Raw genomic sequence first — 16,927 nt, forward strand, 5'->3', positions numbered from 1 at the left:
GGCGGGTGGGGCCCCCCCCCCCCAGGGTACCCCAAAACGCTGAGGGAGGGAGATTGTCCCAGAAAAGGGGTGAAAAAAAGCCGTTTAATGCCTTCCCGAAGGGGTGAGGTTTTCCGCGGCCTCCCTAAAATCTCGGGGAGAGCGGGGGCTGACGTGGCGAGGAGGCTTCGTCCGCGCTGCCTGGGAAAAGGGGCAGCTCGCGCGGCGATAACGCGAAGGTTTTTCCCGGTGCCTTCGTTAGGAAAAATCGCCCCCGAGTTAGCGTTAATCCGGTCTGAAGAGAGAGAGAGAACCGTTATCAGCTTGTGGTGGTCTCAGCAAACGGATGTTTTAATTGCGCAGGGCTGTACCTCGACTCCCAGAACTGGGTTACCTCCTTCTGGCTCTGGGATTTTGGGGGATGAGGAGGTGTGACGCGGGTCTCGTCATTCCTGGCTCCAGAAGAGCCTCGGGGGGGGGAATCGAGCGGTGATCCCAGCGTAGCCCGCTCCTGTGTGCTTCCTCCCTGGGGAGCTCCATGGACTTGGTGGGTGGATGTGGGTGTCTCTGGGTCATACGCCGCTGTGGTAGCAGTTTATTTTAATCATCTGCGATAGGATTAAAACTCATTAAACCTCACATAGAAACTGTACAGGCTGCTACATGCTAATAAAACTTTTTACTTTGACCAGATCTATTTAAAAAAAGCCAGGAACCTGTCATCAGCTTTACTTTAGGATCTATTTTAATGCTCTTCCTTTCAGTACTTTATCTCTATAAATCCACACAGCCTTCGTTGTGTACTTAAAGATAAGCAAAAGGCTTTCTGGTCTTTCGCTACATGTCTTTGTTGCCATGAAACAGTCAACCCATTTTTATTGGTGTCGCCTTGTAAAGCGAAGCTCTGGGCTGTGCCTTTTTTTTTTTCCTTTTTGAGAGCATATTAAAAGCTTGGGAAGTCAGACTGGAAAACTGAAGCCGGCCGAAATTAAAGAGCTCCGTATTAAATGGAGAGGTTTTTGATTCCTTGCCAGCTAGATGCTGCAGTTAAATTAGCTGAAAGAGCAACATCTTTTTGCTGTGCTTCTTTGCAGGTGGGGTTTCAGAAGATCCTGACTCTAACCTACGTCGACAAGTTGATAGACGACGTTCATAAGGAGTTCAGAGACAAGTATCGCAATGAGTTCCAGCAGAAAGGCACCCTGGGCCTCCTAAATGGCACCTTTGATTTTAAAGATGACTTTATGCGCCTTCTCCGGTAGCAGAACCTGATTTTTCTCTCATTTCCATTTAGAGCAGAGATAAATGGGGGGTGGGGGATGTGGAGGGGAGGGGCAGAGCCGAAAATCAGGCTAACAGGCCACCTCCCCGCAGGGATGCAGAGGAGAGCAGTAAAGTCCGAGCTCCCACGGTAATGAAGACGTTTGAGCAGTCTCTCAAGTCCCAGAAGACTGTCAAGTGTATGATAGAAACCCGAGGGGAGAAACCAAAGGAGAAAGTCAAGAACAAGAAGAACAAAGGTTCCAAGAAAGAGGGTGAGTTGATAGGAAAGATGTATGGCGGGGGGGGAAATAAATATTCCAGAGCTCTGTGTCCCAGCCTGCGCTTTCCCAGTCCTTTCGTAGCACCCAGACGCTGGTCTGAGCTCATGTCGGGGCTCTTTCCGTCAGGAACTGAAGCTGTTGCAGCACCCGGTAAAGCATCTGTGGGTGACAAGCAGCCCTCCACAGCCGGGGACAGGGAGGAATTGACCAAGGATGAAATCCTGCAAAAGAACCGGGAGGAATTTTTCAAGAGACACATGAAAGCAGGGGAGAAGTCCAGGTGGGTAACGACGACGTGGTCAGTCTACCTGTGCTGCAAACCAGCTCTTCCTGGTGTCCCTTGGCCATAGCCGAATGTCTCCTTCCTTCAGTGACCCCTGGAAGTCAGATCTTGCTTTCCCAGATCTTATTTCCCTTTTCCTTTTTTCTCTGCTTGCTGAAAAGACTGGGAGAGGGCACGCTGGGGGGTCCTGGAGGGGTAATAGAGCCTGAGGAGACCCAAAAACCCAGCGTGTGCCTGGGAGAGGTCCAGACCTCTTTTTGGTGAGGCTTTCCTGCTGTGAGCAAAGAGCAGCGGCGCATCGATGTCTGGCTCGAGGTAAAGTGGTCTGATAGAGGGTTAAAGTTCAGATAAATAAACTCCAGAGACTGAATCAGCCAGGTTTAGCCTTAATTTTTCCCTTTTTGGGTAATCTGGGCTTTTAATTTTCACACCTTCTAAGGAGGCGATAGCTGCTGCTTCCCTGCACTGAACAACATGTGTTTCTGGTCTTTATTTCAGCAAATCTCCAAAGCCCGAGGCACAGAAGGAGAAGGGGAAGAAGCCCCGAGTGTGGGATCTGGGTAACTCTAATGCCAAAGTACTCGATTACAGTAACTCCGCTACCAACGGAAGCACGGAGGCTTGTCCCGTGGAGGAATTTGATCCTGATATAGTAAGGAAAACTCAGATCGCTGTGTCTGCTTTAGTGCATTGTTCTGGGTTCAGCTGGGCATTGCAAACCCAGCCTGGTCTCCATGGCTGGCCGAGAAGGTATGAGAAATGGGGATCACGGCGCCCAGCCCATAAAGCTGCTGCCCAGAGAGTATTTTTCTCCAGCTGCAAGCAGCGCTAGGTGGGATCAACCTGCTGAGCCCTTGTGGCAAAGATCTCTGCAGAGGTGCCTCTGCTGCTGACGATAACTGTTGTTGCCTGCCTGTGACGGCGAAAGCGGGCAGGGGGAGATGATGGTAAGCGGTTGCTGATTTTTTCAGGATGCATCTTTTCCCCTCTCGCAGGCCCTGGGGGATCGAAATAGGGAACCTGGCCGCCTCTACGACCTTGAGTACGAAAGCGATGATGAAGTGGAAGAGGAGAAGGTTATTCAGAACCCTTCGAAACCCAGGTAAAGGCTCCTGCAGCCCCTGCGTGCTCCTTAATTTCTCTCCTGTAACTAATCTTCCCGTCTAACCAGTAACACAGCTGGGGACAAACTGGTGTGTTTGTCAGCTGCGTGGTGGGCTCTTCTTGCATCTGGCCGTTGCGTGACCTACATGACTCGCTCCTCAAACCTAAAGGTGAACTCCTTTGCTTCTCTGCAGCACAAAGAAGGGTGGCCTGGGGGGCATGTTTGGCATGCTGAAAGGCCTGGTGGGCTCCAAGAGCTTGACGAGAGAGGACATGGACCCTGTACTGGAGAAGATGAAGGATCACTTGATCGGTACGTCTGGATCTGCTGTGAGGGGGTTGGTTTGAGGTGGTTTCTTGCGCTCCATCAGGTGGGCCCCGGTGTGGGGTAGCACCCACAGTTCGAGCCATTCTTGCCCACAGTTACTGTGGCGGGTTCCTGTCTCGCCTCTGGGGAGCCCTTGACAGCGCATCAAAAAGGGGGGGCAACAGTCTAGCCTGGTGGGGATCCTGCACGCTGACTCCATCCTTCCCTTGATGCCGGCATCCGGTGTGTGTAACCTCCTCAGCAGCGCTAACTCCCCTCTCTCTATCTCTTTCTTGAAGCAAAAAACGTGGCAGCTGAGATTGCAGTGCAGCTCTGTGAATCGGTGGCTAAGAAACTGGAAGGGAAGGTGATGGGAACATTCACCAGTAAGTGGCCGCGTGGCCTCCTGCTTATGTTTTGGGCTCAGGAGTGTTCCCCAGGCATGACTGGTTCTCTTTCCATCTCCTTCTTCCCAGCGGTGACCTCGACGGTGAAGCAGGCCCTGCAGGAGGCTCTCGTGCAGATCCTGCAGCCCCAGCGCCGTGTGGATGTACTCCGTGATGTCATGGACGCGCAGCGTCATTGCCGACCCTACGTGGTCACTTTCTGTGGCGTCAACGGTGTTGGGAAGTCCACCAACCTGGCCAAGGTAGGACATGATCCTCCTGGCTCTCTGGGACTGGGGTGATGAGGTCAGGCTGTGGCTGGTAATGGGCTTTTTTTTCCATCTCTTGCCGCCTGCAGATCTCATTCTGGCTCATCGAGAACGGTTTCAGCGTCCTCATCGCCGCCTGTGACACTTTCCGCGCGGGAGCGGTGGAGCAGCTCCGCACCCACACGCGTCGTCTCAATGCCCTGCATCCCCCAGAGAGCCACGGCGGGCGGACCATGGTGCAGCTCTACGAGAAGGGCTACGGCAAGGACGCTGCGGGGATTGCCATGGAGGCCATCTCTTACGGTAAGTGGAAAACCGGTGGTGGGAGATGCTGTTTCGGGGGAGCGTCCTGCTTAAGTTTGCCTCCTCATCTCCCCAGCTCGGAACCAGGGCTTTGACGTGGTCCTGGTGGACACGGCGGGCCGCATGCAGGACAATGCTCCCTTGATGACGGCACTGGCCAAACTCATTGCTGTCAACGCTCCCGACCTGGTCCTGTTTGTTGGGGAAGCCCTGGTGGGAAATGAGGCTGTGGATCAGCTGGTGAGTGCCGAGGATTTGTTTCCTGAAAGATTGAGGGGTGGAAAAAAACCCGCTTCTGTAGGTTTCATCAGGAGATTTGGACAGAGGCAGCGCCACAAATGCGTTTCTTAGATCCATTCTCTCCCTCAGGTCAAGTTCAACAAGGCCCTGGCTGATCATTCCATGGCCCAGACACCGCGGCTCATTGACGGGATTGTCCTCACCAAGTTCGATACCATCGATGACAAGGTAAGGAGGCCGTCAAGATGACTCTGCACCACAGAGCTTCCTGCTGGTGACCAGAGGGGGAGAGAAAGGAACTGTCAAAACACGGGGCACTTCTGCGCTGTTCCGGACACTGTTCCCTGCTTTCAAGCCATTTAAACAAAACACAGCAGTCTGATTTCAGTGCATGTGGACAACAGGGCTGTGAGGGCTCTTGGTTTATACGCGTTACCCCAGCGGGACGTATAGGGACTGTACAGATCGGAAAGCAGGAGGAGGCTGAATGTTTGACAAGCTTTTTGACGTGTTTCCCTGAGGGTGTAGCAGTGGATTTGCAGGCTAATGGTGCTTGTTGTCCTCGGCAGGTCGGCGCCGCCATCTCCATGACCTACATCACAAGCAAGCCCATCGTTTTCGTTGGTACTGGACAAACTTACTGTGATCTGCGAAGCCTTAATGCCAAGGCCGTGGTCGCAGCGCTCATGAAGGCCTAAAACCCACCAAATCGCTGTTTGCAGATGTCCGAGAAGAACATGCTTTACCCCGTTACCGACTAGTCTTTCCCGTGTAGCACAGAACAGAATGAAGGGATACCAGCACGAGGGGTACTTTTTTTGGATAAAACTCCTTTTATCCAGCAAAAGCCCTTCCCCTGGGTTCCTTCATTCTGTTCTAAGTGACGCAGGCTCCCGCGCGAGGAGGCTGAATCCAGAGCTTTGTATTGTTCGTGCCGCATGGGGAGGGGCAGGTAGCGTGAGGACCTGCTGTGCTTTTTGGGGGGTTTGAAGGCACTTTTTTGAGCTGCTTTTGACTTTTAGACCAGCTTAGGGAAGATGCAGGAGTGACTTTTGTCGGGGCAAGCAGGATAGCCGCTGCTGAGTGGCAGCGTTAGATGAGCTGGCTGTTACTGTCGCTGCTAGCAGTAGCTCCACCGAAGCTGATAAACCAAAAATGGCGACGGCCTGCACTGGGCTGGAGGGGAGATGCTAAATTGCCTTAAGGTCCCCGTTTCTGTCGTCACCGGGACACCAGAGCAGGGTACCTGGACACCGTGTATTTGGGCAGGATCTGGAGAGCTGCGGCACCTTGGTCCGATAACGCTAACTGCAGCTGGAGAAGGAAGGCAGTGTGCTCCTGTGTGGCTCCTGCCTGCTGGCCTTAGCGTTATTTGCTGGTAAAAAAGGAAAAAAAAAAATTAATACTGGTAGATAACAGTGGCTGCTTGCTGCTTTCCTGCACCCTTTCTCCCCCCCCCCCCTTCGAGTGCCTCTTGATCCCGGTCTGAAGTGCTACACTGAATAATACAAAACTCTTACGATGTCTTGTAGCTCTGTATCGCAGATGTGCTATAGTGCAATAAATTGAATGCTGTCTGCTAAGAGACATAATTTATATAAAATAAACTTCATAATTTGTTCTCTGTGTATAAATAACTTGCCTCCAGCCAGGCCCTATTTCCTTCTGGGGGCAGGGCGGGGTGGGAAGACAAACTCCTGCCTGTGTGAGGTGTTTGAGAGGGCATGTAAATCACACACCAGCCAAACGTTATGTGAACAGGCCTTTAATACAAGCTTCAACATACAAAATACTGTACAGTATAAAGACAGGACTAGAAAACTAGAGCTTCAAGTAAAAAAAAAACAAAACCGCTCAAGTTTCATTTTTTTAATTGAAAGTACAGAATACAAAAGCACTAGGTATGAAATTAGAGGCAGCTGCAGCTCCCTTGGGGAGAACACGCTCCCCAGGCGCACGCAACCTCGATAAAAAGACAACTACTACGTTAAACCAGGTGCGTGTCCATCCGAGGAGGCTCTGCTCCGGCCCCTGTTTCACGCCTGAAGTGTCCCGGCTCAGCTCGGTGCGTGTGGGCAGCGGCTTGACAGCAGTGGGCTTTGCTCTTCCCCTAGACTGGCCTTAAATCATGCAGGCCTTCCTGGGAGCTGCTGGCTCTGGCTTAGGGAGACCCTGCTGCGGCACAGGTCCTGGGGTGAGGCTGATGCTCAAGTGCTGCATCCTGTGGGAAAGTAAAGGCTCTTCCGAACCTGCCAGAGAGGCCGCTGGACTCCCAGGGAGTTGCAAAGGGGCTAGAAAGCCTCTCGCAGCTCGGGAGAGTCTCACCTTTTATCTCGGTGTGGGCAGTGGCAGAGCCGTTCAGCTGTTGTCCCTCCTTAGGCACACCTAGGAGAGAGCAGAGAGCAACAACCAGCTGGAAAGGCAACCCCGAGGTGACTGCACAGACATGGGGAGCCCCTGCGCAACCAGCAAGTGCTCCCAAGCAACGTGGGCGGCCTGCTGCCCACGTGCAGTAGTTTCATGCGACAGGCTTTCCTGGCTGGGTTTTACCCCTCAGAACGTATGCCGGCAAGGCTCTGGCTAGCAAACTCACTTTTCCCCATTTTTATGATTTATTAGTGAGATCTTGTGTATGTTAAAGCATTAGCTCAGGCTGAGTAGCACGAAGGTCAGCGAGACTGAAATGCTCTTACCATTCACTAAGAAAGGGAATAAACAACTGCAGCTGCACATGAAAAATAATGTTTGGATGCGTGGGAAGCAACAGAGCTGTTTAAACTACAAGAACATACAGTGATTTTGTAAAAGCAAGCCCCAAATTTGGTTACACTTGCAGACAATTTTTTTGGGAAAAAAAAAATCTTATGGAATAATATAGCATAGAGAAGAGGGCCTATTAACAGTGCCTACACTCCAAAGTCCACGGTGACAGTCAAGATCTGTGCTGTCATATGACAGGATCCCCGAGGTAAGTGTGGAGATGGTGGATGTACGCAGACAGCCATCCCGCACAGCCCGTAACCCCTGTACCTGTTCGACCCCGCATGGCGATCTCGCTCGTCAGCCTCTCAAAGTACTCAGGCAAGTCTGCGTATTCATCTCCGTAGGAAATCACTTTAATCCCTTTGTCCAGCATGTTCTCACGGAGCTTCTTGAACTCATCCACATCTCCCCTCCGTACGAGCATGAAGTGCTCCAGGTCTGACTTGTGCTTGACAGCCTCTAAAAACAGGGCCTGAAACGTGGTGTCATCAACAGTCCAACCACAGCCCAAGAACAGGAATGACTTATTTTCATACAGCTTCTGAATCTCTCGCTTTAAAAAAGGGAAAGATGTTCTCAGTCAAGGCAAGCTTTATCTTCACATGGCACAAGAGACAGCACCTGCCTGATCACTGATGAGGCTCTGCAGGACTGCCATCACTCAATCGTCCTCAACACAAGTGTGGTGAGGTGTTTTTGCAGCTTAGCAGGCTAGAGAATCCATCCCTCCTCTTCTACTTCACAAAATTAAGGACTCTCCCACCACCCTGTGTGAAGCTCAGTCTTTAAACTCAGCTGAGTCTATGCCTGGTTAACGTATGGGCATGCCAGGGAAGCGGGAGATGTATACACACAACGTATGGGACCCCCCAGCATGTCCCGCAGAGGGAAGGGAAGGCTGCCTCACCATGACCTCCGTGTTGCGCAGCACATTCTGGTACCCGGCCGGGTGGAGCACTATGCCGCTGGGGTTGGTGTAAACGCCATGGATATGCAGGACGCTAAGCTTCCTCTTCTCTTGTGCCCACTCCAGCACCTGCACAAAACAAACCCCTCCAGAAATGTTAGCGAGTGCATCGTGTCAGCTTCCATGGTGCTGTTAAAAATGCCATTTTGGGGAAGTGTTTCAAAGAGGCAGCTTCTTCCCCATCTTATCTCCTCAAGAGGTTATGAGTCCATCAGCCTCTACATCACGGCCCATGACTACAGCCTACGGCGCTTGTTTGGGTCAACACTTCAGTTGAACGGCGAATGCGATGGGAAGAGACTGAATCAATACACTGGACTCAGCAGAAAAAAGGGAAAAACTCTATAAATACTATGCCAGCATGTTTCTCAAGCCTACAAAGTTTTATTTCTTGGCCCCTCCAGGCTCTGAGAAACTCTGAGGGAGCTCAACAGCTGACCTTCATTTCAGAAAGCCACTTCCGAGGCTCTTGGTTTACTCCTGCAGACCTTAGCTCGTTTAAGCTTGCAATAATTAGAATGCTTATTTGTAACACTGTAAGTACTTCCAGCCGTGTAGATTAAGAGGTCACGCAGGAAACGTGAAGCACAGAAATGAGTCAGAATGGAAAGAGACCAAGTACTGCACAGCACCTACATGTGGCGTGTTTAACAAGCAAACAGAAGAACAAGATGCTCTCCACCAGTAAAACCCACAATGGAAAGACAAGGTGGGCAGGTGGCGAAGAGCTGAGGGTTTCACAGTCTGATTTTCTGCCTGCCTGAAGGGCTGGGGCAAAAGGAGGGAGGCTTGTGTGAAGCGAGCGGCTACAAATACAAGAGCATGGCAGAAGAAGCTGGAACACACAAAGTGACCCAGCAGGAGCCATCTGACAGTTTCAGAAAGAGGACACGGAGCAAGAGGGAAGCCTCGAAGGCTACAGCCCCAAAAACGCTCTATCACAAAAAGGACTCTGCAGCACATTATAAAAATAGAAAGGTCAGCTTTGCGTCTCACACGGAGTTTCCTGTGTCGGTTAGAAACGTCCACCCAAGCCTTATGTGGAAGCAAGGCTTGCAGTACTTCAGCAAGGCCAAGCCAGAAGTTTCAAGGACAGAGATCAAAGAAACACCAGGCTTAAGGGCTCCTCCTGAGCAATGGATGTCAGCCAGCAGGCACAGTGTTTCAGAAATGAGCATTCGTCTTCATTCCTCTGCTCACTGCCCCAAATGTTTGTCTAGTATCATTTAAATTACTATGAACGTTACAATCCCCTTACGCAGGCATGAGGGCACATCCCGCAGCTGCCACTGTCCAGTGTTGTCTCAGCTCAGCCCTGACAGAAAAAAAAAATAGAATCATCATCGTTTACCTTCTTTTCATCAGTCAGGTCAAGAGATTCCAGATGCTTCCCCTGGTGTGCTGCGTACAGTTCCAGCAGGTTATCAAAGTTTGTGGTTAACACAAGTGCCCCGTTTTCCATTAAGTGAAGCACAGACTGAAGCAGCTGCTTCCCAGAATCTTCCATTTTAGATTCCAGGTCATCAAACACCTCATATAAGCAGTCTTTGAAAAAGGTTGAGCGAACATTGCTTGTGCGCTGAGGAGACAGATTAATATCAGAATCAGGCTTCTTGTAACACTTCGTGCCAAACGACTCAACTAAAAACTACCCGCTTATTTCTCGAAGACCTCCGCAAAGCTATAGGTCCTTGCAAGGTTAACACAGAGCACATATTGCACTGAGGCAGCTACTCCCCCCGCCCAGCATACCCGAGTGAAATACCCAAAAGCTGGTGTCCACAGCAGAGTTATGTCTCTGGCACAGTAACTGCACTTGTGCACTTATGGTTCCTTGTAGACAGAGGAATCACTGGAGATGGGGGCATGCTGGAGAATCAAATTTGGCCATTTCCAAAAGCCAAATCCCATGCTCGGGGCAGGGTACCAAATATTTACGTACAGTGCTACAAGCACACTCACCGGAGACAGCTTCTGGATAAGGTCGTGGGCAACATGAACCAAGTTCTTGTCTTCATGGAGACACTTCTGAAACCGTTTGCTCTCTTCATCTTCCAGCAGATCAAAGTCAATAGCAGCATCCAGGAGGGCCTGGATTAACCCCTTCCAAGACTTCAGTGCTGGGACCTGGGGAGCAACTGCTGCACTGATTCCTGTCCCGATCACCAATACAAGTTCCCGAGGCTTCTTGGTTTTGAGGCTTGGCAACAGCTTCCTGCGGGAGGAGAAAGTAGCATAGCTGGTACCATGGTAGATGGAAGGATGTCTCGGGTCGCGGAACATGCAGACCGTGGACAAAGGAGGTACCCTCTGCCTAAATTTTGAGTCAACATGTCCATTACGGTCCTCTGGTAAACAGAGGCTGAAAGGAACAGCTCAGTATCCTTCAAAGACAGCGCGCTGCTCCGTGGATCAACATCACAAATGCCCACAATTACCAGGTATGTAATTACAACATATTTGGCAATTGAGTCTGTTACCGAGACAGTTACTGGGGAAGTCAATACTGCCCAGGAATACTTCCAAAGCAAAGCTAATCCCATGAAAATTTGGAATAAGGGAGGTCTTGTTAATAATAGTTACCTGGAAGCTAGCAGAAAGGCTGGAGACAGTGAAAAAGGTGTGGTGAGCAACATGGAATATGTTGTCAATGGCTGTAGAGACACATACATACTCTTTACGCACTGAGACAAAGCATGCATAGGACCCCCACGCTGGGGAGTCAACACAACCGTGACTGCGCCTGCTATAAATAAGGTGCTAAAGAGGGGCCTGAAGACAGCAGCCCCATTCATCCCAGCACAAAAGGAAGGAAGCGGAGGCTTCCTCCCAGCTCCTGGCCCCTCTTTGCTGAGAAGACCCCTCAGTGGGATGTTGCTGTACTAGAAATCCCTTCCCTGTCACGCTTGCAACATAAGCGGGATGCTCGAGGCCAATCTTTTGGAAACCCAGATGATGGAAAGAGTCTCACGAAAGTGCTGCGTGGCTATATTCTCCTTCCTCCTCCTCCCCTCTTCCTTATTTTCCTAGCTTTATACCTGCACAGTGCTTTTAAATTTGACGTTTATTATTTATTAAGCAGATGTGCTTCTCATCATGCCTTGCCTAGTGTCAAGCTGCTTTTCTGAAGCAGAGGACTGGCTGCAGCTTCCCAGTGGATGGAAGCAGCAGCCCAGAGAGGCAGCTCATTTGGAAGGAATGTTTTTTATCTGCAAACACGTGATATTTAGTGAGAAGAGGAAAGGAAACCGACACCACGCAGATGGAGCTTTGCCTTCCCTCCACTACTGCCTACAAAAACAGACAAGTTAACCCTTCTCTTTAGGAGGTCTTCACTGTTAGTGGCGATAAATGGGTTTTAATTTTGGGACTGCTAGCCTCACATGCAAAGAATAAATTAGTATTCATGCTAATAAGCTAGTATAAAAACACAACCAGAAAACTAGGCACTGAAGTCCAAAATAATAACAAATACCCAAGTCTTAACATCCTACGCAACACCTCTGAAAGAGGCATTTTGTTCCCATGCTGATAAATACCCTTGTTTCTATCCTGATATCCTCAGCAAGGAAAAAATAATCTCCCAGCCTCTTTTCTGCTCATTCCACAGTCACTGGATCAACCTTGAGACCAGGGTTCCCTCACAGAAACTATTCTCCAGCCCTCCATAACTCGTAAATAAATCAGGTTAGTGGAAGACAACTCCCTAGATGAATTAGCTGCTCGTTCGCAGATGGCAATGCCTTAATTTCTGAGCCTGTGCTATCGCAGCAGCCACAGTACCAACCTTGGACGGAAAGAATTGTGGCTATGCCCCAAGTTAGTGTCATGCTCAGGTCCCCACTTGGAGAACTGTAAGACGACTTACTTACTAGTATGAGGAGCCTCCAGAGTGGAATTATTTAGCCTTTACCTACAGCAAAATCGTACTAATTTGAGTAATTGCCCGTCCTCCTGGGAACCGCCGTTCAACTCAAGTGAAGAAGCACGACCACCGCATCTGACGTGACCCTACGTGTGGACAGGACCTGAGCTAGGGTTAACACCGATCAGGAGATGGTACAGTAAAAAACAGTTTTCTGTGCAACCACACATCCTGGCTTAGGGGTTAAAAGAAAAAAACCAGCAGCAAAGTACGTTCTGGGCATCAAGGTCTTTGTTCCATGCACCACAGGAAAACACAGGGCATGGCTAGAGACAGTGTGCTTTTCTTGGATCAGCAACCAAAATGACTGCTGGAGCTTGGTGCCAAGTGTCATGCTCTTTAAAGAACAATGCAAGATTACAGAAAAAGCTCTTATTATTAGAAGACATTCACTGGAGTATAATTAAATTTACCTGGGCTTTTTTGCAGGTGGCATTCCATCTTCCAACAATGTTTCTTTACCCAGGCTCACGGTAGAAGCCATCCAGTTTCTATAGTAGACAAATCACCACAAGCAAAGTCACTACATACATGCAACATGATGTGGAACAGACCACAGTTTTTTTCTCGAGCCAGCTTTTCAGAGGCAGATAAATACTGGGTTTTGTTATCTTTACGAGATCACCTTCAGACCAAGAATTGCACCTTTTTGTTTCTGAACTTTGCCCCGCAGCTCTCATCCACCTCCTTAACTTCCTTTACAATGAAGCTCAATAAAATCGTAGGGCTGTTTTGTACAAAACCGGGTTGCAGTCGCCACTGGCAGACCACTGTTTGCCAGACCCTTCATTTCACCTTGGCCATTCATCTTTGCCTGAGAGCCTACATCTCGGAGCACGAGCTCCCCCCCTTCCAAGGCCATGCCTGTTAGCAAACTTGCTGCTGGGAAAACAGCGGGAGGGAAGAAAGACAAAAAGATTTTTGTTGGCTACAGAAAGCCACCGAGAGCATTTCATTGTCTGGTGATGAAGGAAGGATTATCCGTCCCACCATACGTCTACAGGCGGTGGGATGTGACCTTAAAGCCCACGGAAAGGAAGTTCTATGTCTGAGAACTCTTTCAACAGCCCATGACATAAAATACAAAAGGTCTACCAGCACACGGTCCTCTCCCACTCTGCCTCTCCAAAATAAGACTATTAAAAGGGAAAGAAAGCAGACAGAACTGTTCACCCTTACCCATTTTTTCTTGTCAATTGTAATGAAGAGTCCAGCAAAAATTCTGGTAGGCAGACTTTTGCCAGAAGGAAATGCTGTGCAGGAGCTGCTGGCCCCAAATCACAGTTTTTTACAGGTTTTACAGCCTTGGTGAGATCTGAGTGTTTGTTCTATGAGTGAGATGCCTGCAATTGCTTCACTGCAGCAAAGCAGCAGCACTGACAGGGGATACACAGGGCAACTCTTTGCAGGTATGAAATCTCAGCTGGGCTGCAAACGTTGGCAGGGATCATTTAAGAAATCTAGATATCCATCATCTTTCAATGCTGGATGATGAAAACAGGGCACACCGACTCTCGCAGATGCTCAGATACAGTATGGCTGCCAGCCTTTCACTTCTGAAAACTTTATCATTACAATAATAATACATCATTATTATAACAATAGTATAATAATATTATAACACCTCAGAGAGCTGGTCTTCACAACCTGCCTCCTGAAACACCACTTCGCATATGCTGCCTGTCATCTCAAATAATCAGATTTTTATTTTACTGTAGAGCCCCGATTTCGGATAAAAGTTTCAAACGCATTTAGCAGGCGAGGAACCAGGCTCCAGCCGACTGCTTGTACCTCCCAGTTTTACACCCTCCGTGCTTGCAAGGCTGAGCCTCCTCCATTGCGCACCCTTTTGAACATTGTACCCTGTGTTTTTCCAACCTGCCGTCGAGCCCGAAAGCACTTTGACGAAGTTCTGACAACGAAACTCTGCAGCCTCCTGCCCTGCAAATGCCTGCAAGCGTCAGGCCATGGGGTGAACCATTTCGGGGAGTTAAACCACTGGAAAAACATCTGCTCAGGAGCGGTGTCTCTCGGGGAGGCAGGAGAATCTGTCAGACACATGATCAGTCAGGCGGTAACATCAAACTCACCCCCAGTGAATACAGCCAAGCACGGTCAGGATGGAAAACATCAAGGGGGAAAACCCCCTTTTTTTTCCTTTCCAGTGGAGCAAGATCTCTCATTTTGGATTAGGTGATTCTTCTGGAAGAACAGGCTGCTTCCACAAAGCCAGCCAAATTTTAATTCATGATGCAAAGACACTTTAGACGAGCTCAGGACTAAAGCACATAACATCATTAACTGGAATATTTAAGAAGGAAGTTTGTGTAAAGCAACATGCTGAACTCCCACTGCTGTCCAGATCTGCCCTCAATCCCCTCTGAGGCAGCACACCTAGTAGCCAAAGGTAAAACCTTCCCCACTTTCTCCACTGGCTTAGTTTAGGGATCTAATTTAAGTTTATATTAGCTTTAGATTTACCTGCCAAGTCTCACATATCAAGTCTGTTTATAAACTCCTGCCGAGGCCTTCCCCCATTTTGCTTGTTCACCTGCCTGAGCGCTGCTCCCATTTCGCTCATCCTACACATTTGCATTACTTTAAACAGCAGAAATGGAATCATCAGTTCAATTTTTAAGTGCCTCTAAAGCACTAAGGACATTTAAAAAGTCATTCTGAACTTAGGAAAAACCACCTTTTATAATTATAGCTACCAAGAAATGGTTGTCTAATATAATGAACTTCAACATTCATTTCTATTTAATGCAGATAGCCAAAAAGGAAAAAAAACCCCAAACATCAGAAATAATGTCTAGTCTTCTTCTGTCTCCAAAAATGTTCTTATTTCTGTTCAGAACAAATCTTGGAGAAGAAGAAACATTAACCTCCAGATTTTAGGCCTGGGGAGAAGCTCTGCTCTCCAGGGGGACAGATCACGCTGGCACAGTCGAGGTAACTGAAATTAAACAGTGTTACCTCAGAGCATGGCACCACTGCCATAGGGAAAAAAAGTGCCAAGGGGACCCTGCAGTACCTGGCCATGCCATGTACGCAGGTGCCATGAAGGAGAGGGAGCGACGGGCACTTACAAGATAAGAAGCCTCTCTCCAGTCTTCCTCCTCCAGATGTTGGGAACTTTCCAGCTATTTAGACTACAGGGAGTCGGATAGAGCGTAAACACCAAACTCTGTGGGTTCTTGGCTCAGCTGCCCCGTTATCCTGTCACAGCGCTGTCTCTCATCGCTTTTACTAATCGTACCGTGCTTATAGAGTCCCTGGATAGGTTTGCAGCGTTCTCCTTCACCCTCCACACTGAAGAAATAAATTAATTTATCCTAAAGCCTTTGAGGTACAGATTTCAGCATTATCTTTAAACGATGCCCAAGTCGCCAACACTGAATAAACCTAACCACAACAATTCCATATGTAGTATAAAGAAGACACATCCAGCTGCCCAAAACACAAAGATGTATCCCAGCCAAACCCAAGCGCCTAAAGAAAGCCTATGTTAAATTAATGCTGACGCTCACACAGAGTGTGTATTTATAAAACCCTTGCCATAACTCTACAAAACAAGACTATCCCGCTCAGTCAACGTCAGACCCCAGCCTTCAGAACCACCCCAGGAAATTAATGAGACGTTTTCTCCGCTGACTCACCACCAAAGGAGATGGGGAAGTCACTGCGGACACCCTTTGACTGTCTCCATGCTCAGCAGCTAACACACAAGTAAAGCTACACCTGCACCTGAACGTTTAAAGCTTAAGCAAAGTAAAACCTGTGCGCTTCCAGCTCAATGCTGGAAGTGGGGCTTCTCTGGAACAGCCCTCTCAAATTATATAAAGAAGCAAGTACAAATTCATTGCTCATTAATTATTTTTAGCTTCTTTGAGTACTGAGAAGAACTACCACCACTGAGGGCATAATTCAGATCTCCTTTTTAAATTACGGGGCTTTAAGATGTTGGGATAAGACAAATGTTATGTTATAGTTTAAAACCCGCTATGTGTCAGCTAGAAGAATCTGGAAGGATGTTTGTGAGTTTTCCCTGGCTGATTCCCAAGCTCTGTCCCTCCACATGGGAGTTGCAATTGGAGCAGGCCCGCACGGCTCGTCAAAACTGCCCCAGAAAGGCTTCAGGGATAACGGGGACCGGCAGCATAGGGAAAACAAGCACTGTTTCTATTTGCGCCGACGTTACGAACACAAGATTCAGCCTCCTCAGATGCGAGTTAAAATTACACCAGAGGTTTTTATTTAATGCTGCAATTCTCCACGTGCTTCGAGCTCCCACCGGCTCTGTGAAAAACGAGAGGGACTCACAGAGCAAAGCCTGGAAGAGGCCTGCATCCCCACAAACTCACACACAGGAGCCTGCATTGTCTGACAGGCGCCGGGCCAAGGCGTTCAGATGTAGGCTGCCTTCGGTCTGCCCGATTTAAGCCCCAGCAGATGAGGCAGCGGGGTGGCTCTCAAGCAGGCCATTCTGCACACAGAGCTGGCTTTCCAAGAGCATTTCTTGGAAGCAAACCGGGCCAGACATGCTGCCGAGGGTGGCGAGGGGGAGCGGGGGTTGCACCTTCAGGGATGCCCGGCGCCTTGAAGCCTTACCTTTCCTCTCCGCTGTGCCCCCTCCTCGCCCCCTCTCACGCTAAACCTGAGGGAAAAGCAAGAACACCGTACTTCAGCAGGCAGGGAGGAGGCCGGGGCTCCTTCTCGGGGGGACAAACGCCCAAGAAAATGGATTTTCAAGAGGGCGACGGCGCAGGGTGGGGGGTGTCTCACAGAGCTGAGGTGAAGTTGGGTCCGTCCCCCCCCATCCCCGCCATAAAGTGGCCGCCCCTCGGGCTCACCCCC

General features: G+C 49.4%; 2 protein-coding genes across 2 annotated transcripts in view; one reads left to right on the forward strand and one right to left on the reverse strand.

The window, feature by feature from the left end:
* The window catches only part of SRPR (signal recognition particle receptor (docking protein)), a gene marked incomplete at its 5' end in the record, with an annotated part of 5,887 nt that extends 119 nt beyond the window's left edge, over positions 1–5,768 (forward strand). The window contains 12 exons of the mRNA XM_010581479.1: positions 1,074–1,237; positions 1,354–1,514; positions 1,650–1,803; positions 2,305–2,458; positions 2,802–2,908; positions 3,105–3,223; positions 3,517–3,603; positions 3,694–3,866; positions 3,962–4,175; positions 4,252–4,415; positions 4,545–4,643; positions 4,985–5,768. Of these exons, the coding sequence (XP_010579781.1) occupies positions 1,074–1,237; positions 1,354–1,514; positions 1,650–1,803; positions 2,305–2,458; positions 2,802–2,908; positions 3,105–3,223; positions 3,517–3,603; positions 3,694–3,866; positions 3,962–4,175; positions 4,252–4,415; positions 4,545–4,643; positions 4,985–5,113 (1,725 nt within the window). The remainder of the gene's footprint in view (positions 1–1,073; positions 1,238–1,353; positions 1,515–1,649; positions 1,804–2,304; positions 2,459–2,801; positions 2,909–3,104; positions 3,224–3,516; positions 3,604–3,693; positions 3,867–3,961; positions 4,176–4,251; positions 4,416–4,544; positions 4,644–4,984) is intronic.
* Positions 5,769–6,555: 787 nt separating this feature from the next.
* Positions 6,556–16,730, reverse strand: FAM118B (family with sequence similarity 118, member B). Its single transcript, XM_010581360.1, has 8 exons — positions 16,682–16,730; positions 12,484–12,561; positions 10,108–10,360; positions 9,497–9,724; positions 8,086–8,214; positions 7,446–7,731; positions 6,741–6,800; positions 6,556–6,636 (listed from the first exon to the last, which is right to left on the reverse strand). Exons 2-8 carry the CDS (start codon positions 12,552–12,554, stop codon positions 6,623–6,625), a joined length of 1,041 nt encoding a protein of 346 aa, XP_010579662.1. The 5' UTR covers positions 12,555–12,561; positions 16,682–16,730; the 3' UTR covers positions 6,556–6,622.
* Positions 16,731–16,927: the final 197 nt, after the last annotated feature.

The sequence above is a fragment of the Haliaeetus leucocephalus genome, unplaced genomic scaffold (genome assembly GCF_000737465.1).
Source record: "Haliaeetus leucocephalus isolate CR32 unplaced genomic scaffold, Haliaeetus_leucocephalus-4.0 Scaffold773, whole genome shotgun sequence".
NCBI classification, from domain to species: domain Eukaryota; kingdom Metazoa; phylum Chordata; class Aves; order Accipitriformes; family Accipitridae; genus Haliaeetus; species Haliaeetus leucocephalus.

What these genes read in the sequence shown, in the direction of transcription:
- FAM118B (XM_010581360.1), bottom strand. Translation starts at nt 12,554, where the DNA reads ATGGCTTCTACCGTGAGCCTGGGTAAAGAAACATTGTTGGAAGATGGA. An exon ending in CCACCTGCAAAAAAGCCCAG is followed by an intron (nt 10,361 to 12,483) that starts GTAAATTTAATT and finishes CTCCTCCCGCAG; the next exon opens with GAAGCTGTTGCCAAGCCTCA. An exon ending in ACCTGACTGATGAAAAGAAG is followed by an intron (nt 8,215 to 9,496) that starts GTAAACGATGAT and finishes TGTTTTGTGCAG; the next exon opens with GTGCTGGAGTGGGCACAAGA.